The sequence below is a fragment of the Alligator mississippiensis genome, chromosome 3, assembly GCF_030867095.1.
Source record: "Alligator mississippiensis isolate rAllMis1 chromosome 3, rAllMis1, whole genome shotgun sequence".
Classification (NCBI taxonomy): domain Eukaryota; kingdom Metazoa; phylum Chordata; order Crocodylia; family Alligatoridae; genus Alligator; species Alligator mississippiensis.
In genome coordinates, this window is record NC_081826.1 from 32,978,948 (window position 1) to 33,006,729 (window position 27,782).

At 42.8% G+C, this 27,782-nt stretch overlaps 1 protein-coding gene across 1 annotated transcript in view; it reads left to right on the forward strand.

Annotated features, from left to right (window-relative positions):
- The window catches only part of ANGPT1 (angiopoietin 1), a 267,589-nt gene that overhangs the window by 167,403 nt on the left and 72,404 nt on the right, over positions 1 to 27,782 (forward strand). Inside the window, exons 5-6 of the mRNA XM_014611618.3 lie at positions 5,167 to 5,294; positions 9,978 to 10,079. Of these exons, the coding sequence (XP_014467104.1) occupies positions 5,167 to 5,294; positions 9,978 to 10,079 (230 nt within the window). The remainder of the gene's footprint in view (positions 1 to 5,166; positions 5,295 to 9,977; positions 10,080 to 27,782) is intronic.

The window sequence follows — 27,782 nt, forward strand, 5'->3', positions numbered from 1 at the left end:
TGGCTTCCCCCTGCCCTACCCCTGCCCTTCACTGCTTGCTGCTCAAGCAGGAATACCCGCTTCCTCCCTCCCATCTCCCACAGCATGGACCCCAGCCCCACAGACCCTAGGCATGTGGTATGCTAGCTAATGCCAAGAGGTGTCTGTATATGTGTTCAATTTTACTGGGGCAGGCAGACAGAATAGTGAATGCTTAGGGCATTTTGGAGCTAATCAGCAGGTCAGCTGGTAAGCTGTTTAAGAAGAGTCTTAACTAATGGAGAGAGGCTATTGTTTTGCTGATGGGGTGATAAATACTGTTATCAGCTCCCTGCTGGCTTGCTTGCCTCTCACTTTGCTGCAGACAGTACGAAGAAGCAGAGGGGGAGACTGAAAAGCTCCATATCATCAACAGATGCATGCACTTCACTCACCCCCCTTCCCCACACCCCTTTGCTTCAGAGTGCTAGCAGGGGGCTGGGAGCTGGTAGTACTCCTGCCTCTTGAGCAGCAAGTGGGGAAAAGCCTGGGATAGTGCAGGCAGACCTCCCTAATCAGAGGTCCTGCCAAGGCCTGGCTATGACCTCCCCCCGTCCCCCCACCCCCTCAGCTCAGTACTGTGCAAGGGAGGGGAGGGCTGCTCTAGTGCCCCCCAGCTTCTAGCCTGAGCCACTGCAGCTATGTGCCTGAATTTCCTCAGTCTAGAGAGAATGTCTGTCCAATTACAAACCAGTTCAGCCTAGCCAGGTTAGACTAACCTGCAAAGATTGAATCAGTTCAGGCTCAGGCTTTTTGAATGTCTGCCCTAGCCCTAGTGACAAGTAACAGTGTGCAGGTGGGGGACAGTCAGAGAAGGTTTTTAGCTTTAAGATGTGACAACTCCAAGCTTGAGCTACCACTAACACTGATCAATATTTGAATACCTCAAAGTTCAACATATAACAAGGGCCTTAACTGCTAATGTGGTTTCAAGATGAGAGAAAATTATGGTTCACTTATTGACTAGTTCTGTTAGGCAGCAGAATTAAATATATTCTATTAAATCATTAAAAATATTTTTCTATTAAAAATAGAATTATAGGGCATTTATACAGGTGCTCCGGGAGTGGGGGGGAGGGGCATTTTAATTAGAGAGGCTCCAAAAGCTGCTCTGATTAAAGTGCCCAGAGCATCCCATGTATCAGTGTCCCCATGCTTCAAAATGGCTGTGGGAGCACTTCATCTAAAGCTCATTGAAACAAATAGTAGGAAATAGGAAAAGCCATGCTAGGTCATTAAATAATCACTGAATCAGAAAAACAGACTTGAGTGCTGACTGAAAGAGTTTTGAAAGTCTGAGGAAGGAGATGAACTCCTCTTGTATAATTCTCACTATGTCCAGGAAAAAGGGACTTTGTACATTCTTTGTAAATAGACAGAATTGCCTCAAATATATCTGTCTGTATCACCAGTTTCCTCTTTTACCAGAACAAAACTACAGGGCCCCAAATGTTGGCTAACCATTCAGGTCAAAAAGGGGTAACATTGCTTGCTTGACACAGCCTTTTGTCCTCATTCTCATCTAAATAATATATTGGTATGATTGTTCATTTAAAAAAAGCAAAGCTAACATTAGGAATTGCTTAAATCAATTAAGATCTTTTTAAGTTGTCAAAAGAAGGTTAATAGCTGCATGTTTTGTCTTGGAACTAACCAGTTCCTTTGGGTCCTATTTGGTTTTTTCTAATTATTTACACATTTACCATATGTCAGCCAATGTATCATTCACAAACTTCACCTGATGGATAAATCCTGTGCAATGTTCAGCAAAAAATAGCTAGTCAGGAGCTGGCATATGTGGAAGTAGTTTAAAAACATCATGGGATTCACATCTGGAAAAAAAGAAAACAAAAGAAAAGAAAAAAGAAAAGAAAATTGGTAATAATTCCTGATAATTTTACTCTAACAAAACTTCACCAAGAAAGTTAATAGGGCATAAATTTCTGATATACTAGTCCTTTTTCTTTTCCTCTTTGCATTTCAATGAGGAAGTAGTTTGGTGTTTGTGGAGCAATAAGTGTAACCTCGGAATGCATAATCAGGTCTCCAGTATTAAGGATTTCATCATCCAATATTTATAACAGCAATAGCAAAAAGATCTTTTATACTTTTAAGGCAGTACCTTAGGGCTAGAAACAGAAGTTACACATAAACCGGTTTAAGTAATCAAAAACTAGTTTAAATCTGTAGCAGAACACAAGTTTTGTGCACATAAACCAGTTTCAAAATGGCCGAAATTGTTTTAAGATAAACCTGGTTGAATGTAGCATCAGATTTAACTAATTTGGGTTAAACTGGTTTGTGAAACTTCTGTCCTAGACCCCTTCCTGGTTCACATTAAATCAGAGTCCCCCAGCATCCTTTCCAGCCCTGGGCTGGCCTGTGATAACTGCTCCAGCAGTTGTGGAGCATGGGGAGGCAGGGACTGCCCATCCCCCAGGCAAACCCCAGCTGGGGCCTGATGTCAGGAAAGGGGGTTAAATTTCCCTTCTCCCAAGTACAGAGCTACCCTGCCCTGCTAAAAACTTACTGCTGGCTGCAAGTGTGACTACAAATCCCAGAGGCACCGGGAAGCAGGAAAAGAAAGTGATGAGCTAACCTGCAGAGTCCTTTTTCTGTAATTCTGGACTGCAAATACCAGAGACCTTGCGGGCACCAGGAAGAGGAAGCAAACACACAGCCCATGCTGGCTCCATGACAGAGAGCTTTGTTCTAGCATCCCCCAGCTTCCGGCCTGAGCCACTACAGGCATGTGGCTGTGTTTCCTGAATCAAAAGCGAATGTCTGTCCAGTTGTTTCTCAGTTTAATCTCTGCAGTTTAAACTAATCTGCAAAGGCTGAATCTATTCAGCCTTGGGCTTTTAACTGTCTATACTTAGCCTAGGTGACAGATGGAGGAGCCTTCTTGCCTCAGTGGAAGCTCCAAGAGGCATCAGGCTCCTCTGAATGCTAAGACATACAGCAGATATGCTGCCCTTGGAGGGTACAGTTCCTCTCTCATCTTGGGTAACTGCTGACTAAAGGAGAAAGTGGGAGAAAATGGAGGATACAGAAACAGCACTGCCACTTCCCCATTTGCTTTCCAGAGGCCTGAGTGATACCAGTTTTGTGAAGCTCTCCATTCCTTGAACACAGGGAATAAAACTGCATCCAGCCATTATGTTCTGACAACCAGGTACAGTAGCCCATGCTCCTTACCCTAGCATAATTAAATTAGTCAAATGCATTATATGAGTAAACCAGGTTTGGTTGTATTGTAATAGTATCTGCTATTCAAAATGGCATATTTAGATCAGGCTAGATAAAAGTAGAGGAAGACAATACTGGTGCCTCACAAATAAGTCTGTATAATACTAATCTAAGTAAGTGAACCAAATTCTGATCTCAGTTACAGTAGTGCATATCTAGATCCATTTCATGGGTATGCTGCAGTGGGGGGGCATGGCACATGTTACAATTATGGTGTGATTAATATATTAATCAAACCATAAATAGTAAGTAAATGTTCAGCTGATTTATGGCACCATAAAATCAAACATTTTTGTGGCTTGTAGGTATGGCGCCATAAATTGAACAGCTGTTGCTGATGATAGATGATTCTCAGCTTTGGCATGGGAATGACAGTTGGAATCAGGACCAGGGCAGCCCTGGCCCAATGCTGAAAATCAACTGCCTGGAAAGCAGGTTGCAAGGTTCCCTGGAAGGGAGAGCAGAGGGGCTCCAGCCACTGGGAACCTGGCAACCTCCCGAGCCCAGCAGACTTTCCTGCCTTGCTTTGCAGCACCCTTTAAAATGCCAGGTTGCATTTTTAAATGTGGATTGTGGGGAGCTAGGCAAAACTCATACTTTTCAGATGTCCTGAGACACAGGGAACCCAAATTGGGGGAGAGGCTCCAAAGTCACAGGGTCCTGTTGCTTGTGGACTTCTAAAAGCCATGCATGCAGCTGGACTGTCCTGGGGCTAAACCTCACAATCCACTGATCGTCAGACCTGCTCTTGGCAGCCCCTTCTTTCAAACTTTTGGGGCCAGATTGAAGAATCAGTTGATCGCTGGCCTCAGCCCTGACAGCCCTGGGTCTGGAACCTGCTCTGGGAATTGGGGGAAGCACAGGGTCTGAGACCATGCTGACCCCACCATGATCAGCCTGGTATAGCAGATGGCATGTTTGAGATGGGTCATAAAATTCCTCCAATCTGAATCACATTGTTGTTTTAACATCAGCCAGGGGCCTGTGTGTATATGGTGGTATATAAGATGATCTCTGCTTGTACTTTATGGACATGCATTAAAATGCAGGAATTTTAGTGATGAAATATTGATGATTCTGCCTCAGCAAGACTGTGCACTAGTTTTTAGGTAAGAAAGCCTCAGTTCACTGACAGAAGTAATGTTATTGGATAAGTTTGGGGTAAGAAGGATGAACTTTATTTAAAGCACACTAAAGCCAATGAGAAACTTTCCTTTGACTTGCAGGTTTTGGCTCAAGCCCCAGGTAATTATTCATGTTGGAATCTACCCACTGATGCTAACACCCTCTGCTTATAAAAAATACTGTGGAATCTTTAATGAGCAAAAATTGCCAAGGGCTCAGTTTTGTCTCATCTGAAAAATGGCACCTGCAAGAATGCATTGTTCCTTTATGTCCCATTGAGGGCCTAAATCAGTGCCAATTCCAAGGGAAGTGTGTCACCTCCTGAGTTGCTAACACCACTTTTATTTCCTAAGTATGGCCAAGCTTCCAAGCAGTTTCTTTTCCAGCTGCAGTTCACATCAAAGAATTTGTGTGTGGGAACCAGTTGTTTTTATTGATGTTTATGGAAGAAAATAACACATATATACTACATAAATTAATTCAAAGGAAAATAATCTATTTTTGTCTTAATATTCAAATTATAGAATAACAACAAATCACAGCTGCTTTGCCTCTGAACCCTATCATAGATAACCAAGTATTATTCCCATGTCAAAGGCGTTATACTTAAGCGTAAGCGCTAATACTCAGAAATTATTATATATAAACAAAAGAAGAAATACTTAAGTGGTATTATAATGTAGGAAAATGTTCAATCAAAAATAGAGCCTCTTTGGTAAAGTGTTTCCTGAGGTTGCTACTGTAACCTGCGTTCTCATATTTTCTGTTTTGCAGTTTTACTAAAGAATGCAAAAAGCGAGGAAGACAAGTCATTCAGAGACTGTGCAGATGTGTACCAAGCTGGTTTTAACAAAAGTGGGGTCTACACTATTTATATTAATAATATATCAGAGCCTAAAAAGGTAAAACCAATATTTGTGCTTGTTTTGTTTGTTGAAGTAGACATTGCTAAATCCCAGTATACACATTCAAGAGATGATTTGGCTCCTTCCCTTCTGTAACTGCCCGAACTCCATAGTTGAGTCAGACACCTACACAATAGCTATTCTTCCAGAAATACGTGTGTGGGAGGAACAAGGAAAGGAATGCTGAATTTCGTAATGGGAAAGCCAATGAGTACTAGATAGGAGAGGAGTTGGTGGTAAAGAGAAAGGGACATTGGGATGAGTCACATCCTAGGTGGAGATTGTAAGAAGGTAGAGTCATATGGGTTTCTTCTCAGGATGGTGAGAAGCACATGTTGGGCTCTGGAGAAAAAGGATGGTGAGCTAGAAAAGATACACATTTGTGATAGTAGAACACAGGTTTCTCTTCCCCAACTAAAATATACAAGTAAATGAAATAATGTTCTTTTTAGATAAAAATAAAGAGTTACTGGGTGCACCTCTTATGGCACACTATTGCCATCAGACTCTGATAACTGTTACCGCTTGAATATCAACCCAGTTTCAAGTTAGAATTACATATCAAGCTTATGTGAGGCCTATCTAAAATGAAATTTGTTTTGATAATGTTATCGTTTGACTGTAAATGTGACTCATAACATTTTCTTTAATGAATGATCCACTAGTCTAAAAATGAACAATCTCTAATTAATCACTGATAACAGGTTCCATTTCATTCCAGAAATATTCTTCAGGGTAAGAATAGGGAGCAGCATAAACCAGCACTAAAGGAAGGATATTGTGAATAAAGTTTAATGCAGTGATGCCTGAATAGTCAATGCACAAGATAATTGAGATGTTTAAAATGTAATATGAAGGATCTTCTTAGCCTGAGTAGATATGGGGGAAGCTGTTAAAACTATAATTGTGAAATATTTCAAAACAATCTAGATTCAGTTCACACTGCCTCTGCAAATTCACAGGCGGTTGTATTAGTTGTATTCAAGTTCATAAATTGACTGTTGAGGCTGTGATCAGTGAGCTATTTAAATATCTGTCAACTCTCTACTGGTGCACTTTTGGGTCTGTTTGTCTTGATCTTAGTTCATTCATTTACATCAGATGGAGAAATCACATTTTAGAAATCCATGTTGTAGCCCTGTTTAGTCCATTAATGGATCAGCTATACAGTCAATGGGGTCAGCTTGATTCATTTGTTACAATTGCAGAAAATTGCTCAGAGAGGTTGTACTTTAGTTTGCTTCCTATAGCAGCAAGAAAGTGTGTGTGTGTGCGTGCGCACGTGCGCGCGTGCATGCGTGTGTGTACGTGTGTGTGTGTGCATGTATGGTCGGGGGGAGGATGTCTGCTTATTGCACACCACACGAATTTCCCTGCGGAGGAACACCTGGGATGCAGTTGTAGATACATGCTTCAGAAATCCCTGGCAGGAGGGGATTCCCATGGTGTGAATGTCTCACTGCCATACCCCAAGTTGGAGGATGGTACACAGGTCTGTTGTCCAATAGGATTTGACCTCTGAAGCCCCTAGAACATCAGGGTCCTGACTCCGTGGGAAACAGGCCCAGAAATGTCTATAGATGCCAATGAAATGGATCAGGTGTGTGGAGACATATACCAGCACAGCCGATCCTCCTCCAAAGCGGTCAGGTTATAACCTTATTGTCATAATGGGTCTTGATTTGGGGACCAAATGGTTGAGCAGACTGTTACTTTGTCAAGTTCTCACAAATCCTGAGTGGGAATCATCTAATTATTATGATTCTGTAGTTTAGTTCACATATCAATTGCAGGTTATACTTGCATCATTTTTTCCTGGGCTACTTTCTAGAATCTTTTCCTTGACATTTAATTTAAGTCTCATTTGCTCAGATTTACCCTAGCATTGCCATGAGTTAATTATTCTGCCTTTTTGGTATTCACATACTTCAAATATTAGATTAGAAGTCTTGTTCATACCCATCACATCTTTGATATTTTATATTCACATTTGGGAAGCTCTATTTACTTAAACTTTCTTCATAGATATGTAGATAGCTATAAGATACTGAGATAATCGATGGACATACAGCATTCTAAGGTTTTATTTTGAGATATGTATAAAATTATACATTTAAGCTGCTTGAATTCAAATAATTAGAGGTATTAATGAAAGCGATCAATTAAAGATTCAATATCCATCTGAATCTGCGAAAAAGCTCTTATTGATTTTAGTGGCCATTGTATTTGAGGTTGTCATTTTAAATGACATACAGGTCTCCCTGACTCACTGTAAATACACGCATCATTTTGACTCAATAGAGCTGGTACATATTCCTTCTTTTTATTTTAAAAGGACTGTTGATCTCCAAATGGTTGTTATAAATATTTTAACCCAGTTGACAACTTTAAAATATATAAACCTAAATACCTATAGTTAAACCAAAATATGTAGTAATTAATAGCTTGTCTTTTCATCCATGCACCTTAATGAGGACAAATGCTCAGTGGATATTTTTAATCTGAGTCTATAGAAAAACAACTATTCTTATAATCTATGCATTCATAAAAATACAGTTATTCAAATTTCTTCTTTTTTTTTTTTTATTCAGCCTTAAACCTGAAAACATGCTAAAATTGTTTAATAGTTGAATGCCTTGACCCTGCCTGGGACAGGAGCCAGTTCAGGACATTTTCTGGCTCGAACTATGCAAAGCCAACATTTATAATCAGCTTGGTGCTCCTGCTAATGCGGCAGGTGTTTGCATCCACCACCCGGGCAAGTGCCAGACCACACAGTGGCAGCTAGTGAATAATTTAGTGCTGTAAATCCTTCTGTCACTGTGCAATACCTCATTTATAATTTGCTGTATCATTCAAACAAAGACCATCAAACATTTTTTTCAGGGCATTTATAATTTTATAGTTATCTTATGGAAATGTTACATTATTTGTCTTTTGGTAAATTTAAATATTAGCACTCTTGACATGAGATAAGGTTTAATGCATTAAAAATGAAAACTAGATTAGTTAGAGCTTGAGGTGAATTTCAAATAAGGCACATCCATCACATAGAAATGCTCGTTGTAAATCAAAATATGAGGAAATTAAGGCCGCTAAAATATGTTTTGATTCATGGTATCCTCACAGAAGGAGACATTGAACCAATATCTTTGTGTAGTGAATTGTGGGGGTTTTGCGGTTACTCTTAAATCAGGTTCATATGTTTGCAACGTCCAGCGTTTTTCTTTACGTACAGAGTAACCTCTTCTGTGCGTACCTGGAGTAAATTCAAATGGTGCGGCAATACATGTCTTAGAGTGGAAAAGCATGGAATTGATTTGCCTGGGGATGAAATATTCTTCTTTGGTTGACTGATATAGAAATTTTTATTTAAAGGAACTGGGCATTGACCTTTAGTTGGCAGACAGGCTTTAACAACATCAGGCTTTAAATTACTGGCCAATACTGTGTGGGCTGACATTTTCTGTGCTGGTAAATGTGAATGTCAAGTGCTGAGCAGATGGATAGAAACTGTTCAAGTCTGCATAAACTGACAGCCTGTCTCATGGGGACATGTAATTTTATTAAAGAGCACAGTCAGATGAAAGCTGGAAGAGTCCTAGTGACAGTGTGAGAAGAAACGTGCATCTGAGAATGAAAACCATGGGAAATTTGCTTGAATTAATAGTAAATAACTCAGTTCAGTTATAAAATGAAGGTGCACACAACATAGAAATCTTATTGAGCACAATTTTTTCTGTATCCTAAGAAATGTGAGTGGATGCACAATAAATTATGTATTATGTTTTATATTTGTATAATTTATATGCACTAGTTATACACACAACATTTAAAATCTCCATTAAAATAAAATACCCATTAAAACTATTATGTACATTATTTGGTGGGTATACTTAAAAAGAGAAAATACTATTACAAAATTTGTCAGTAAAAAACTGTATTGACTTCATTTAGAGTTTTACTAGTGGTATGATGATAGGATGTGGTCAATACTGGTCATCCATTTTCCAGGAATGATCCCAGATGGCCCCATCCCTATGTGTCACCACTTTTTCTTTATACACATTGGGGCAGACCCTATTCTATCCATTAGGTATGTAAGCAGAACTATATTCAATCTTTTTCCACTCTGAAAAATGGTTAATGCAAAAGGTGGGTGGGTCCTTATCCTCCTTGTTATCTTTTGACCATGTCTTAAGGCTTGGATGGCTGTGTGCTATAAAGGTAAATACATAAATGGATTTTCAGGGACTTGAACAAGGTGGAATAGGATGACACATTAGTGCCTTAGGTCCACTTAAGCACCTAATAGGTGGAATAGGATCTTGCCTTTATGTTCTTAAATGGCAAGTTATTTGCAGCAAAGTTTGTGTCTTACTATATACTAAGGCAGTACTTCCTGGTGTATTGTGGGTATTACAGAATAAAAAAAAAAATAATAGCAATATTTTTATTGAAAGAGAAAGAAAAAGAGATGGTCTTATCTTGTCTATATTTTGGCTTTATTGCATCCAAGTTCACTGCAAATATTCCTGGAAGTTCCTTTCTCCCTGTGTGATACTGTGCTATGAGTACTAGGTTATAATTCATAAATTCCTAACAATTTAAGATTATTAAAGAATATTGACCTTTTTAAAGGTAATATAATTCTGAAGCTAATATAATTTATTTTTTTAGGTATTTTGTAATATGGAGGTCTCAGGAGGAGGATGGACAGTTATACAACATAGAGAAGATGGGAGTCTGGATTTCCAAAAAGGATGGAAAGAATACAAAATGGTAAGGTAGAACAGTTTCAACAGAGATTGAAATATAATCACTGGAGCCACTAGACTACATGCAGAACTTGCTATTGTCCTCCATAAACAGTTTTACTTATGGACTGATTTTAATGTGGCACAGGTGCCATGAAAGGCATGGATGGCTTGTGTGTGTGGCATGTGCCAGATCAGGGAGGGGACAGGCAGCACACTGACAGATAGGGCAGGAAGCATAAAGCAAAGCAGCAAATCAGGCAGGGAGCACAGGGAAGAAAGAGCAGCAGGTAAGGCAGGGAGCACAGGGCTGGGAGCAGAAAGCACAGCAGCAAATCAGGTACAGGAAGGGGATTGAAGTAGAACTCAGGACAGCATTAACTCAGGCTTAATTTGTGGCACTCCAGCCAAAAAAGGCTGGCCCCTACTGGATTATATGCTGCGCCCCAAGAAGTTCCAGCAGCTGTCTGAATAAGATGTAATTTTTGTCATTTTTGTAATAATATAGTATGCATTTCATTATGTGCACTCAACATCAAGGAAGATACTAGAGGGTATTATTAAATATTTTCTAACCACCTAGAAGGTAAAAGAGTGAAAGGGAATAGCCAAAGTAAGCTTCTTGGTAGCAAATCATATTTAACCAGCCTAATTTCCTTTGATGATATATTGGGGGCTTTGCAGAGGGAGAGATCAGTGAACATGAAATACCTCAACTTTTGCAAGGTTTTCAAAACTCTCCTAAGGCAGTCTCATAAGTCAGCTAAGGAAACATCAGCACAAGAAAGATTAAACTACTGTAAGGTGGGTGTGTAACTGGTTGGATCACCCTGCTCAAAGAGTAGTATTCAATGGCTTTGTGTCTAACTGGGGAGGAGGTATTAAGTGAAATTCCCCAGGATACAGTTTACTCTCTTCATTAATGCCTTGGAGGATGTTACTGAGTGTGCACCTGATAAATGTACATATGACACCAAGCTACATGCAGTAGCAGACACTAGGTAATAGGATTCAAAATGACCTTGACAAATTAGAGGGTTTTTTTTTAATTAATGGACTGAAATTCAATAAGTATAAATATAAAACACTGCACCTAGACAATCAATGGCCTGAATACAAATTGGAAAGGAGAGCAACACAAATTGTTGGAGATCTAGGAAACATGACTTACAAGGAAAGGTCAGAAGAATTAGACTTATGTAGTCTGGAGACAGGAAAATCAAGAAAGAGACTATCAGTTTTCAAATACAAAAAGTAATTTTTCTTTTTTTTTAAAGAGGATGGTGATCATTCTCTATATCCAGAGCTGACAGGAGAAGGAGTCTTTAAATTGTAACAAAAAAATTAGATTGGATATTCAGAAGAACTTTCTAACTGTGAAGGCAGTTAATTTCTCAGTTTACCCAGAGAATAGGTGGGAAGTCTATCAATAAACATTTTAAAATCTAAGTTAAACAATTCCCTGGGGTGGTTTAGACAGGGATATTCTTTCTGCCTTGAAGGGGAAACCAGACTAGATTATCTCCTGAAGTCCCTTATACCCCTTATTTTCTATGCCACAGTTTCTCAACCTGTGGTACATGTACTCCTGGGGGTACTTGAGACACAGGCAGGGGGTACACAGGTACCCCAACACTCTCTCTCTTCTTCTCTTTTCCTCTCAAAACAATGGCAAACATTTGGTGCAATTTAAAAAAAATTAATTCCCTAATAAGAATTTGGTGTTCAACCCACCTTGCTTTGGCCAGCATCACCTCTAGCCCAGTTACATACTTGAGTTGTGCACCCCTGGTTTAAAAGGTGGCAACCCTACCCACACCATATCAGACATCTGTCATATCACAGCCTTACATACACAGCCCTTCTTCCAACATATGACACACATTAGTCTGTAACTATTAAATCCCCTGGGAAATTGAATGTTGGGGTATTTATTAAAATTTTCAGAAGTTAGGAGGTATTTGCTAATTAAAAGGTTGAGAAAAACAGTTCTATGGTACTAGGATTTTGCACTGTAAGGACCATATAGTTTTTCTTATAGAAAAGTTCATAGAAGTGCAATATGCACTAAGAAATGCTTCAGTTTATAGTCTTGAAGTTTCACTGAGCATCAAAATAATAGCATTTATTGCTCTGTGGAGTGAACAATAGTTAAGAGATCTTCTTACTCCATGGCTGTTCTTCTAGAAACAGAGGTCTCTAGGGAAATCCTATGGGGTTGTTACATTTTTAGCACTAGAATTGCAGTACCACCAGGGGAAACCCTAAGTGTACAAATGTTCGAAACAGTTTCTACTGGACCAAAAATGGCAGGTCTGGTAGAAACTTCTACCACTTCTCATGAGTTAGAAGTGGGCTCCGTTAGAGTTTCTACCAGAGAAATGAATGCTTGTTCACTCACCACTCTGATAAAAGCCTCTATGCCATCTTCCAGCATCCCAGCATGCATTGCTCTGCCCCCACCCCACTTCACAGAGACAGTTTGTGTTTCAGTCAGATTCCGCTGCTCCAGCTGAGCACGAAACAAACCCTGCCCTGTGTCAGCTTCAGGGCTGGGAAAGCAGAGTCCCACTCCACTGCCCTGAGGATGTGCAGCTGACAACGCCACACCCCAGAGCAAGCCTGAGAAAATGACCTGCAGGCACTGGGCCAACCTGCTAGCTTTGGCCTAGCCCAGCAGACATGGGAGCCTGCAAAAGACACTGAGATGAGATGTGTGCAGTGGGGGTCCCTCACTGGGTGCCATCAGCAGCGAAGGCTGTCTGCAAAACATCCAGCTGGACCTTGTACCAACTGTACAGTGCTCTACCAGTATAGTTTCCAATGGACCAAACTCAAGTGCTAAACATCCACTGGTTTATTTGAGTGCTGGCATTTAATTCCTTTTACAAAGTATCCAGCTCCTAGTTTTGGTCTTATTTTAATTTCTTTTAGCCATCACTTATTTCTATGAGCAATTGCATTATTTGTTTTCTCTTGTTTCAGCTCAAATCCAGATCACAATTTCTCTCTTGGGAAAAGAGATCTTAGTCCTAGAATCCGTGTTTTCACTGTTTGTCATGAGCAAACAGCCCAAATTTTGAGGTGTTATGAGTTGTTCCATTTAAGAGAAAAAATGGTGCTATAATCTGGTATTTCTTTAAGGATCATGTTGTTTATTTACAAAGAAAATGCATAGCTGAACATGTATAGCTGAATATGTACATTTAGCAGAAATCAAACAACTAGAGTCAGGGATGTTGCTCTAGTTTTAAATCCTTTTCCATGAAGCATTTAGCTTCAAAATTCTCTCTCTCATTTTTTCTCAGTGCCCCTTTCCATGCTTTTCTTTTACTATGCCCTTGCCTTTTCTGTCCTTGGTTTCCATTTTTGCTGTTTTTTCTAAATCCCATACACACAGGTTCACCAGTCCCCTAGCTCCTAGCCCTGGAATCCCACAGCCTACAAGGTATATCTCTGGTCCATCTTGCCATGCTCTATTTTCAGTGGGAGCCACTGTTGTTTCAACTATTACTGATCAGAGAGACACTCAACTGCTTCCCTCATCAGCTTGGAAGAGGGGTGGCTTTTATAGTAATATTAATTTTCTAGGTTTTAACTTTTTCAAGTAAGATGCTGGCTGCATGAAAAGCAACTTAATACACAAATTATGTTGAAATTATTCATGTATGCTTTACTGCTCCCATTCTACTCTCACTACCAACCCTTGTAATAGAAAAAAAACCTCAACTGTTTATTTATAGACCAAATGTTACATAAACCATATGGCTTAGCTAAGGAGACCGAAACCAGTATGCTATACACAATGTAAATACCCATACTATCAAAACACTAGTTTTTAAAAGTCCTAGCTACCCTGAATTGACTTTGCATCCTCCTTGTAGATTATATGGATAGTTTGGATAGGGATCCTGCCTCAGGGAGGGGTTGAACTAGATGACATCTCAAGGTCCTTTCCAGTTCTACTTCTCTACTGGTGTATAACTCTGTAAGTACCCAAGCTTTGCAAAACACACGTAGCTGTTTAAATTCCTTAACCTTTTTTTTTTTTCATTAAAAGTAGTAAAATGTCACTGATCCGTTCGACATATTCATTATGGTTTTTACATCAGATATTGCTGTGATAGCAACTGCAGTGGAAAGCAACATTGAGCACATCTACACGAGATGCTATGTCACCATAGCAACGAGCTATGGCAATGTAGCATTGGTGGGCACTAGTCGTTATGCCACTAATAGATTCATAGATGTAAGGGTCAGAAGGGACCTCAATAGATCATCAAGTCCGACCCCCTGCATAGGCAGGAAAGAGTGCTGGGTTTAGATGACCCCAGGTAGATGCCTATCTAACCTCCTCTTGAAGAAGACCCCCAGGGTAGGGGAGAGCACCACCTCCTTGGGAGCCTGTTCCAGACCTTGGCCACTCGAACTGTGAAGAAGTTCTTCCTAATGTCCAATCTAAATCTGCTCTCTGCTAGCTTGTGGCAATTATTTCTTGTAACCCCCACGGGTGCCTTGGTGAGTAAAATCTCACCAATTCCCTTCTGTGCCCCCATGATGAACTTTTAGGCAGCCACAAGGTCGCCTCTCAACATTCTCTTGTGGAGGCTGAAGAGGTCCAAGCGCCCTAGTCTCTCCTCATAGGGCTTGGCCTGCAAGCCCTTAAGCATACGAGTGGCCCTTCTCTGAACCATCTCCAGGTTATCTGCATCGCTCTTGAAGTGTGGCGCCCAAAATTGCATGCAGTACTCCAACTGGGGTCTGACCAGCGCCTGATAGAGGGGAATTATCACCTCCTTGGTTCTGTTCATCATGCATCTGCTGATGCACGATAAAGTGCCATTAGCTTTTCTGATGACTTTGCCACACTGCCGACTCATGTTCATCTTAGAGTCCACCAGGACTCCAAGATCCCTTTCTACTTCCGTGCCACCAAGCAGGTCATTTCCTAGGCAGTAGGTGTGCTGGACATTTTTCCTCCCTAGGTGCAGCACTTTGCATTTCTTCTTGTTGAATTGCATTCTGTTGTTTTCTGCCCATATGTCCAACCTGTCCAGGTCTGCTTGTAGTTGTTCCCTGCCCTCCGGTGTGTCCACTTCTCCCCACAGTTTTGTGTCATCCGCAAACTTGGACAGAGTACACTTCACTCCCTCGTCCAAGTCACTGATGAAGACATTGAAGAGTATCAGTCCAAGGACCGAGCCCTGTGGGACCCCACTGTCCACACCCTTCCAGGTCGATACCGACCCATCCACTACAACTCTCTGGGTACGACCCTCTAGCCAATTCACCACCCACCAGACTGTGTAGTCATCCAAGTCACAGCCTCTTAACTTGTTCACCAGTATGGTGTGGGATACCGTATTGAAGGCCTTCCTGAAGTCTAAGTAAACAACATCAACCCTTCTCCTGCGTCCAGGTGTTTTGTAACCTGGTCATACTCCTACTGTGCAGTAGCAATGAGCTACTACACAATAGGGTCAAAAACCGGTAGGTAATGTAAAAACGAGTACTAAATGGCTGTGCAGTACCAACTGTGTAGACTGTGTAGTACCAACTGTGTAGACATGCACAGTAAAAACTTTAACAGTGATTTTCATAACAGTGACACACTTACTGGCTCTGCATCCCTGGCATAGTCCTACTTGAAAGGCAAAAAAAGAATGCTATATAAGTTAGAAAAGCAAGTATTCCAAATCAGACATGCTACAGTAACTGTCACACAACCACTGGGTAATACAGCAAACTTTGGACATGTCCTTACTTCTCACTTACCAATATATGTGCCTTGCCTTCTGACAGTATAGCCATGTTTGCATAGTGCTCTAAGTGGACTAATTGGCTTCCTTTCTGAGTACTCCTGCTGGTTCTGGAGGAATTAGCCTAGGTTCATACTGCCAAGGATGAGGTTTGAGGAAGGGAAAATGGGGAGGAGGCACCTGGGAGGAGGTACAGAGCGGAATAATATTGGGTGAGAGGGGAAGAAGAGTCTAGTTTCTGCACTTCAAGCAAATAAGGCAGTTTTTTCTGTTTTTCTGAAATATAACTTATTAAATGGGCAAGATGCTGGTAATGAGCTAGGGATAAATGAGGAAAAAGGACATACTACTTTGCAACTTTACAGGTAGCTCCTTTAGATGTATGCTAAAATAGATTCTTCCTGCTAAAGGCATTCCAAGCTAGTAAATTATAAGTTACTTTTGTCTTGGAAATTCATTTATGTTGAGCGAATGGGACATAAGACATGGAGTTGTTCCATTTCTTTTAAGTATTTACTAAATAACTTGGTTTTAAGGAAATGAGTTTCAGTTACTGGAATGTAGATTAAGATAGTCTGTGGTCATTGCCTTTTATGGACATCAGTCCTCTTTGATAAAGGATTGTGTGTCATGTCACTTTATTAAAAAATATTTTTAACTGAAGTGGTTGCTCTAATACTTGTCATTTTCAATAGTGTTAGAGAAAGAGACATCATGTTCTCTTTTCTTTTCTGGAAGGCAAAACCCAGCGGTGCCTACTGGAGCTTGGCAAAGTATACAGGCTGATGGATGAGAGCATGTCCATATATATATATTTGTATATATGATCCCCTGTATCATGATTACTTTGCTGGTGGTCACCAAGGCTTGAACACAGAATCTTTTGCAACTAAACACATTCTTCTACAGATTAACTGCTTCAAAGCCCAGCTGACTTCACTGATTTTTGGATCAGGACCAAAGTCCCCTTACTCATACATACAGTGGAATCATATCCTCTGGATGATGCGCCAAGAGAGATGTAGGTCATCCAAGGCGTGTCCAAATACGTGAACATTTCTTTAATTTGTAAGCTATTTTTGCTACCAGATGGGCAAGTTATATATAATCTTTTGTTGGACTGCAGTTGTATTTTAACTGTGGCATACGATAGGGCTGTGCAAAATACCATCGTTTCATTTCGATGTCCATTTTGCCATTTCAAAGGGACAGTGTTTTGTGTCATTATTTTGTTTCATTTCGAAGCACTGTACTGTTTTATTTCATTTAGTTGACACTGTTTCATTGTTTCAATGAGTTTCGACATTTTGTCCATATGCTATAATGGGGAAAACTATAATGCCTAAAACTTTGTCCTTTCTTGCCTGATTTGAATGAAAATTGTAGGGATGGTATCCCTTTCTGAAGGCATGAAGCTTGCTAAGTTTTAAGGAGATAGGTGCAGAGGTTCCTGGGAAACTGTACCTCAAACTGTTCAAAGCAAAAGTCCTGACACTTGCTGGCAGCAGCAGCCTCCTCTCATCCAGCGCCCAGATCTGTGGGCCCGCTCCCCCTGGGAGGGCTACAGGGCTATGCCACACACCTCCTGGGGGTTTGAGCCCCCAGATCTGTGTGCCGGATGAGAGGAGGCTGCCGCTACGGCCTGGGACCAGCACTGGGAACAGCACCAGAGAAGATTGCTGCTGCTGCCTGGGACTTCTCTCATCTGGCGCGCAGATCCAGGGGCTCATACCCTTGGGAGGAGTCTGGCACAGCCCAGCAGCCCTCCTGGGGGTGTAAGCCCCTGTATCGGTGCCCCAGATGAGAGGAGGCCCAGGCTGCCTCTCTGTAATGGGTGGCCTTCTCGTGGCCCATTTAACTGTGGCCCGCCCACCTGTTTCTGGGCTAACTGCCCTCCTTCTTAACTGCCACGCCTTGCTGGAATTACTTAGTTAATGATGTTAATTAGTGGGAGGCTGCCCATTTCCTGCCCCGATGCCAGGGGGCGCTATCCGTGGCTCCATTCCTCCCCTACACTGCAGCCCAAGCCTCACTGGTGGCATCTCGATGTTATCATTATCACTGGCCCCCACATTGGGCCCCAGAATCTTCTAATTTAACCCCGCCTGGATTCCTCTCCTCAGGAGGTCTATTCCACCCTCATACCAGGAAGCATAGCTCCCTGAACTGCTTCCCCTTCGGGTGTGGTCCCCCCCCCGGGACCTTCGGCACGCTAGCCCTGGCCCACCTCCAGGCCAGCCGGAACCCCATGCGTGCAGCTCTTGGGCGTTCCTCACGGCACGCCCCTGGCTCTTCGACCCTTCCAGTCCTGGCCCCAGCATTGACCAGTCAGGGGAAGTTCAGACAGGCATGAGTCTATGTCCTCACTCTTTCTCCATGGGGCCCACCTTCCAGACCCTCCAACAAGGGGTAACCCACCTGGTTGTGGGGGCTAGGGGTTAAGGCACCCCGACCCACCTCTCATCGGGGTGGTAACTGGCCTGGCATTTCCTGGGGGTTCCCACATGACTGAGAGCCCCACCAAGCCACCCACTCCAGGCAGAGTGCAGTTTTAGGTTGTTCCTAGGACCAGGAGACTCCTTACCATCCCCTACAGCTCCTCCCCTACCTCCAGATGACACCATCAGCTCTGTGGCCAGGCGATGTTGTTGTCTGGCCTCCAGCAGCAGAACTGCCCTGTTTATATGGGCAGCCCCTGATTCAAAATGGCAACATCAGGCACCTGACAGCTGCCAGCTCCAGGCCCTTAAAGTGGCAGGCACAACCAGTGCCCTGCCACACTCTCCCACCTGGCACCAGTTCTGGGCACAGGCTGTGCCCAACACCAGATCAGATTGCTGCTACCATCTGTCCCATGTGGAAGAGGCAGCCTGAGCCTCCTTTCATCCGGGGTGCAGATTTGGGGGCTTGCACCCCCAGGAGGGCTGCCAGGCTGTGCTGGACTCCTTCCAGGGGTGTGAGCCCCCAGATCTGTGTGCCAGATGAGAGGAGACTCAGGCTGCCACCTGGGACCAGCGTTGGCCTCAGCCCACGCCAGTGCCAAGGAAGATTGCTGCTGCCACCGGTCCGAGACAGCAGCTGTAGGCTCCTATCATCCAGTGCACAGATCCAGGGGCTCGCACCCCCGGGAGGAGTCCAGCACAGCCCTGCAGCCCTCCCAGGGCTACAGGCCCCCGGATCTGTGCACCAGATGAGAGGAGGCTGCCGCCTGGGACCAGTGCTGAAGCCAAGTAAGCCCAGCTTCAAAAATTGAAATGTTTCAAAACTTTTAAAATGTTTCAAGTGCCCTTGTTTCATTTTGAAGCTGTTTTGAAGCCTTTTGTTTCATCTTGATTTCACAGTTCTGGGCGCCGCACTTCAGGAGGGATGTGGACAGCATCGAGAGGGTCCAGAGGAGGGCCACTGGCATGATCAGGGGACAGCAGGGCAGGCCCTACGAGGGGAGGCTATGGGACCTGTACGTGTTCAGCCTCCACAAGAGAAGGTTGAGAGGGGATCTGGTGGCCATTTACAAACTAGTCAGGGGGGACCAGCAGTCATTGGGGGAGTCCCTGTTTCCCTGAGCACTACCGGGAGTACCAGGGAATAATGGTCACAAGTTGATGGAGAGGAGATTCAGGTTAGACATCAGGAGGCACTACTTTACAGTCAGGGTGGCTAGGAGCTGGAACCAACTTCCAAGGGAAGTGGTGCTCACTTCTACCCTGGAGATCTTCAAATGGAGGCTAGATAATCACCTTGCTGGGGTTGTTTGACCCCAGGATTTTTTCCTGCCCATGGCAGGGGATCGGACTTGATGATCTGCTCAGGCCCTTTCCAACCCTAACAACTATGAAACTATGAATCTGTTTCAAGCTCCAAACGCATCAAAATAGCTTTGAAACAAAACACCCAGAGAAATTTTGCATAGTCCTAGTATAATATACTATTTATCACCTTTCTCCCTATGGAAACTGTACTGGATTTCAGCAAGAAAAAATTCTTAGCTTAATGATGAATTATTGCTCCAACAGCTAGGTAGTTAGGCTGGGTTATACATGATTCAATTTAAGTCTGTGCTTTCTCCATAATATTCTCATCATGTGGCCATTGCTTGTTCTGGACTAAATTTATTCTATTGGTTGTTCTACTTCGTATAAATTTTCATTGAAGCAGATACATGAATCTGAGTCTCTTATCATAAATGGGTCTCCTAAGCACTTGGCTACAGAGTGGATCTTTCTCTGAAAATGTAATTATTTGTGCCATGTGAAACAGGTAATTTTTGCCAGATAGAGGGTGTTGAGGGAGCTGGCAGGGGTCATTGCGGAGCCCTTGGCTCAGCTGTATGAGCATTCATGGTCATCTGGCCAGGTTCCAGGAGATTGTAAACTGGCTAATGTGGTCCCAGTTTTCAAGAAAGGGAGGAAGGAGGACCCAAGTAACTATAGGCCTGTCAGCCTCACCTCGGTGCTCGGGAAGATCTTGGAGAGAATCATCAAGGAGCACATCTGTGGGGGGCCTGCAGGGGAGATCATGCTCAGGGGCAATCAGCATGGGTTCGTCCAAAGCAGGTCCTGCCTGACCAACCTGATTGCCTTTTATGACCAAATAACTAAATCCTTGGATGATGGTGTCGCCATGGACGTAGTCTTTCTAGGCTTTAAGAAGGCTTTTGACACTGTCTCTCACCCCATCCTCATCAATAAATTAAGCAACTGTGGCATTGATGCCTACACAGTTGGATGGGTAAAAAATTGGCTGATGGCACGCACCCAGAGAGTAGTGGTGGATGGGTTGTACTCAACCTGGTGAGATGTGAGCAGTGGGGTACCCCAGGGCTCGGTCCTCAGGCCTGCACTGTTTAACATCTTCATCAGCGACTTGGACGAGGGGGTGGGAAGCACGCTGTCAAAGTTTGCTGATGACACTAAGATGTGGGGTGAGGTGGACACACTTGAAGGGAGGGAGAGGCTGCAACTAGATTTAGACAGACTACAAAAGTGGGCAGACAACAGTAGGATGGGGTTCAACGTAGACAAATGCAGGGTGCTGCACCTTGGGAGAAGGAATCCACAGCATACATACAGTCTGGGGAGTTCCCCTCTTGAAAGCACAGAGGTGGAACGGGATCTCAGAGTCATTATTGACTCCAAGATGAACATGAGCTGCCAATGCCAGACCGCAGCCAGCAAGGTCAGCCATACCTTGTCATGCATCCAAAGGTGCATCTCAAGCTGGTTCAGAGAGGTGATACTCCCCCTCTATGCGACTTTCGTCAGGCTGCAGTTGGAGTACTGTGTCCAGTACTGGGCGCCACACTTCAAAAGGGATGTGGCCAGCCTGGAGAGGGTTCAGAGGAGGGCCACCCACTTGGTGAGAGGGCAGCAGGACAGGCCCTATGAGGAGAGACTGAGGGACCTGGACCTGTTCAGCCTCAGCAAGAGGAGGCTGAGCGGGGACCTGGTGGCTGCCTACAAACTCATCAGGGGAGACCATCAGCAAATAGGAAGAGCCCTATTCTCCCCAGCACCACGGATGGAGAATTGGTTTAGGTTAGAGATCAGAAGGCAATATGTTACAGTTAGGGTGGCCAAAATCTGGAACCAGCTTCCCAGGGAAGTGGTCCTCGCCCCTACCTTGGGCAAATTCAAAAGGAGGTTGGACGATCACCTGTCTGGGGTCTTGTGACCCCAGCATTCATTCCTGCCTGTGGCAGGGGGTCAGGCTAGATGATCTGTTCAGGTCCCTCCTGACCCTAGCTACTGTGAAACTATGAAACTATGAGACAGCAGTATAGAGTGACACTTAAATCTGGTGGTTGGGGCACTCCCCAGCTCAAAATCATCCCAGCGCAAATTTATATGGAGCAGGAACTTGAATGGGGATTTTTCATTTGTCAGGTGAGTACTTTTACTGCCAACCTGTTGGCTGTGCCAGGTTCAGTCCCTTTCTTTTTCTTTTTTTATCAAAAAAAACCCAATGGCCTTGGTTTTTTTCCCATGTAGACCAGGGATGTTTTTGAGAAGTTGTGTGGGAAGGGAAAACTGCTTTCCAAACCATTCTATGTCTTACATATACATTATTTGCTGACCACAAGGAAAAAATTTGAGCAAATCAGCAAGTTGAGTTTGCCTTTCTTTCAAAAACTAGTCTTTTTTGGGTTCCACCTCCCCAATAAGCACAAACCTCCCCATTCCACAGAAACCCAGTGGTATCTAGAGGAAGAGAACAGACTGAGAAGTTTTGTGGAAGAATCACAGGCCACATAGTGAGTTCTGTATCAGTTCCAGTTAAGCAGGATTGGAGGCATTATTAAGTGGGTCTGAAGTGGGCTGAAGAAGTGGGTCAGGGAATCACATATAGAGATGGCTTTGAGCATCGCAGTAGGAGAGCAGTTAATTAGGTATCACATAAGCAGAAGTAGCAGTTGTAGAAGGGTTGCCCTATTCTTCTGTCTCCTGTTTAACTTTCAATAGAAAGTCTGTTTACACAGGCTTTGTTCAGGAACATGGGGTATCTGTGAATTAATACACTGGAGTAGAATGAAGTTGTTACGCTCTATAAATTCGGTATCACATGACACAGCTTGAAACCCCGGTTTTCAAACCAGTATCTTGTCCTGCAGTTGCATGTAAAAGTGACTTTTAAATCTCATGTTAGTGTTTTTACAAGGTAAATAAAAATTGTAACTCTGAGCTCTTCCAAAATGAATTGCTAAAAAATTTCCATGAGATATTTCTTATGGGCAGATATATTTGAGGATATTCATATGGCATTATATTAACCCACATTTATCAGAACACCTTTTTGTTCTGTAAAGAATATTAAAGCCACATCTACAGAGCACACCACAACTGTAAATAAGAATATTATGAGTAATCCAGTGTGCTGGAAATAGAGAAGGCTGCTGACCTTTGCTTGCTTTGCTTGAAATTATCTTTACACACATTCAGAGCCCATTCTGTATTCTCAGCTAAGGCACAAGGAGCTGATTATTCTTTATGGCTTCTGGGAAGACATCACTGCAGTAAAACACTGAATTATTATCTGTTTTCTTCAGTGAGTTGCCTGACAGGAGATGAACCCATTGGCTATTCTGACTGTGTCTGGTTTCAATTTTGTTTTGTCTATAAAAAGTCAAAGCTTCCTATGAACATTATCAGACAAAATAAATAAAGTAAGAGAGATAATTGTTTAGTGAACTTGGAGTAATAGAATTCAAGTAGAATACCCCTACAGATTTTGCCAAAGCTAATAAAACTCTTTTGCACCACACTTATTATTTTTGAATAAATGTCAACTCTGTGAATTCTTAAGGTCACTTTAAGGCTTGCATTCAATTCAGTTTCTTGGTACTCATGACTGCTTCTGTTACTTTGACTCTGCTAACCACAACACAATTAGACATGAAGGAAAGTAGATGTTGGGTGGCATTTGCTAACTAGTATATGTATTATTATTATTATTATTATTATTATTATTATAGAGGTGATAATATTGCCTCTCATTCCCGATGAAAGATATTTTAATGAATTAATGAATCATTATTACTTGTTTTTTTAGGGTTTGGGAACTATTGTGGAATCTATAGTCACAACGTTTTAGTAATCCTTTATCAAATATATGTAATGGTATAGAATAAATACAGGGAGAATTACAGGGACAAACATACAATCATATTATTAGTATACACATATGTAGGAGCTGCCAGAAATTGACCCCTTCACCATGATGGAGTAAATACTTCAATAAATTACTAACTTCACTAACTGATTGATTTATGAGTCATTTCCCTCCCTAAGCTAGAACTAACCTTTCCCAACATACAATCAGATTTCGGTGCCAAAAATGCTAGTATTCATTTGCTGATGGTGAAGTAATAAGTAAGAGTTTGGAGCAGGTTAAAGAACATCTATGTTAACATAGATCTGTAACTAAAAGATCTCTATTTAGTAATATGGTAGTTTGTACCAGGTGATATTTCATTCCAATTATTTGAATGATATCTCAGCACTTCAATAGATAAGACCTATTGAAGTACAATTGCTCCTATATATTTCAGGCCACTATTTTTGCCAGTTCACATGGTTTTTGGTGAGTTTCTTACATTACTGTTACAAACTCTTAACCTTTTTTTAATACAAAATACATTAATTTTCAGAGTTGAAAACAGTTTGAAAACATGAGCCAGCTACTCTCTGAAGGCTCAGAAGTCATAAGGCAAATAAAAATAACCTGACATTTATTTTATTTTTTAGAGTATTGTGATTTTTAGCCAATCTCAGGATTCTCCTTGGCACAGCTCATGGTTTTAAATATTTAAGGTTGGCAATACTGCATTTTTGGTTTGGACACCCAACCCCCAGGCTCTCAAGAGTGAGAGATGTCTAAACCCATATATTAAACAATATTTTATTTATTTATTTATCTATTTATTTACTTATTTATTAGACTTATATGATGCCCTCCCCAGAAAAGGCTCCGGGACCTTCTGATACAAATCATGATAAATTATACAATTAGATAAAATTAGATTCAAACAGAATAGAATGTAATAAAAACAAATTTCTAAAATTGTGCCCCAAATCTCAACCCTGCCTGTTAAAAGCTTGGCCAAATAAAAAGGTCTTACATTGCTCCTGGAAGATGTCCAGACTCAGGATCTGACAGCCCACAGAGGGGAGGGAGTTCCATAAGTGAGGAGTAACTTCAAGAACAACCTCCCTTGTGTTTTTTCCAAATGAACTTTGTGCACAGATGGAACTTGTAGAACCGTGTTTTCAGCTGGCCCTAGGAGTCGCAACGGAACATAAGAAAGGAGGTGGTCTTTCAGGCGTGTAGGGCCAAGGCTGTTCAGGACTTTATAGGTCAAAACCAGCACCTTGAATTGCACCTTGAAGGTTTCTGAAAGTTAGTGCAAGTTCTGGAGTCCTGGAGCAATGTGCTCCTGGTGACTCACTCTGACCAGGAGGCAGGCTGTACTATCTACCTCCTGAAAGTCCCAGAGAGTCCAGAAAGTCCTCAAATATAGCTGTATATATAGTGCATTGCATTAGTCTGTCATTGAAGCTATGAGATCATAGAATAGATCATGGTTGCCAGATCCAAATCTGAAAGAAAGTGTCATAGCCTTCTCACTAGATAGAGTTGCTGAACAGTGCTCCTAGACACTGTTGCATGTTGAGTATGCAGGTGTAGTAAACTATCCTGGAGCACCCAAAGGATGCAACCATGAGTGATAAGAGGAGGCTGAACCCTATCAGTTATAGGTGTCCCTATCTCTCACCCCAAGTCATGAGATCTGTTAACCCCACCATCACCTCTGTCTTGTCTGGATTCAGTTCAGCTAGCTCATCCACACTCAATCTATCTGCAGCAGAGCACTAGGCTGGGAATCAAGACTGCAGGGCCCAGGTCAGATGTGAAAGAGAAGGAGTGCTGGGCATCATCAGGATACTGATGGCACTTCACAACAAATCTCTGTGTGGTCTTGCCCAGTGACCACAGACACATGTTGAACAAGAAGGTCAATGTGGGAAAACTGAGGAGTCCCACAGGACACATCCCAAGGGAATGGCAAGCTCTCAGCTATCTGCACCCTCTAGAACATCCCTGCTAGAAAAGAGAATAATCAATTAAGAGCAGTTCTGAGAACACCCATCATGTCATGTAAATATGCTTTAAACACCTCGGCTAAGTACAGATAGTCAAAAACCCTGAGGCTGAATCGATTCAATCTTCACAGATTAATCTGTTAGTCTAAACTGTGTCTATTGAACCAGTAAGCAAGTGAACAGACGTTTATTTTGATTCCATAAATGCAGCCACATGACTGCAGTGGCTCAGGCTAGAAACCGGGGGGAGGGGGGGAGGAGGGGCACTAAAGGATGCCTCCCTGCTTGGCTGGAGCAGACAGCTTGTGCCAAGCCTTGCCTGTGCACCCTGCAAGTGGGGGCTTGAGGGGGAAGTGCATCTTCTTTTGCCTTTCTGTTACATGACTATGAAACATATATTCTGTATTGGGCAAGCATACTGATGGGAACCTTTTTGTGTACATGGCCCTTAAAAAATGGGCTGTTGCTCCCCCAGAAGGGAGTGAGCACTAGGCTGGAGGTACTGCAATACTAGGCTGGCACATGGAGAGGCCAGAGCAAGCTCTGACATTCTCTTCTGGTGCAAAAAATGCTCATATCCAAAGAATAATCTATGTAGCCCATCTGAATAAAATATATTGTAGTGTCCATTGTGTTCAGTCCCCCTCAGCATTGACTCTTTTTCAAGATGAACAACTGCATTTCAACTTCCTCTTCACTCCCACAGCTGAGCTACACCTTTATTCCTATTTCTAATTAGACCTGTTTTTTAACTAGCCTTACATGTCTGGCAAACATCACTGAACAGGGCCCAAAACAGCTTACCAGAATCCCTCTATCACCACACCACCGCTCGGTTTGTCACGTATGATTAGTGTGGCCCCACCCTTCATGAGATGGAGCTGGACCAGGTTAACCTGTGCCTCATCTGCATATACATTTTTGGAGGATCCCAGGACTTGTGACAAGAAAATGCTAATTAGCACATGACTCCTTTGTGGAGTACACACACATCCTGAACAGGGCTGAGCTATGAGGTCACCATGGCTTGAAATGCTGTTGTCTCTTTTGGAGCCCAGTCTAATTAACTATATGGTAAATCATAATCCTTTTGGCTTTAAATTAATGCCATGCACAGTTTATATTATATACAAGTAGGTACAGATATACTGCTTAAAAGTATAGCTTCATAGTTTCATAATTGGTAGGGTCAGAAGGGACCTAAGCAGATCATCAAGTCCAACCCCCTGCCATGGGTAGGAAAGGATGCTGGGGTCAAACGACCTTGGCTAGATGATTATCTAGCCTCCTTTTGAAGATCCCCCAGGGTAGGAGCGAGCACCACTTCCCTAGGAAGTTGCTTCCAGCTCCTAGCTGCCCTGACTGCGAAGTAGTGCCTCCTGATGTCTAGCCCGAATCTACTCTCATAGATTCATAGATTCATATATGTTAGGGTCGGAAAGGACCTCAATATATCATCGAGTCCGACCCCCTGCATAGGCAGGAAAGAGTGCTGGCTCTAGATGACACCACCTAGATGCATATCCAACCTCCTCTTGAAGACCCCCAGGGTAGGGGAGAGCACCACCTCCCTTGGGAGCCCGTTCCAGACCTTGGCCACTCGAACTGTGAAGAAGTTCCTCCTAATGTCCAATCTAAATCTGCTCTCTGCTAGCTTGTGGCCATTATTTCTTGTAACCCCCGAGGGCGCCTTGGTGAATAAAACCTCACCAATTCCCTTCTGTGCCCCCATGATGAACTTATAGGCAGCCACAAGGTCGCCTCTCAACCTTCTCTTGCGGAGGCTGAAAAGGTCCAGGTTCTCTAGTCTCTCCTCTTAGAGCTTGGTCTGCAAGCCCTTAACCATACGAGTGGCCCTTCTCTGGACCCTCTCCAGGTTATACGCATCCCTCTTGAAGTGCAGCGCCCAGAATTGCACGCAGTATTCCAACTCTGGTCTGACCAGCGCCCGATAGAGGGGAAGTATCACCTCTTTGGATCTATTCGTTATGCATCTGCTGATGCACGATAAAGTGCCATTGGCTTTTCTGATGGCTTCGTCACACTGCCGACTCATGTTCATCTTGGAGTCCACTAGGACTCCAAGATCCCTTTACACTTCCGTGCCACCCAGCAGGTCATTCCCTAGGCTGTAGGTGTGCTGGACATTTTTCCTTCCTAGGTGCAGCACTTTGCATTTCTCCGTGTTGAACTGCATTCTGTTGTTTTCTGCCCACTTGTCCAACCTGTCCAGGTCTGCTTGCAGCTGTTCCCTGCCCTCCAGCGTGTCCACTTCTCCCCATAGCTTTGTGTCATCCGCAAACTTGGACAGAGTACACTTCACTCCCTCGTCCAAGTCGCTGATGAAGACATTGAAGAGTATCAGTCCAAGGA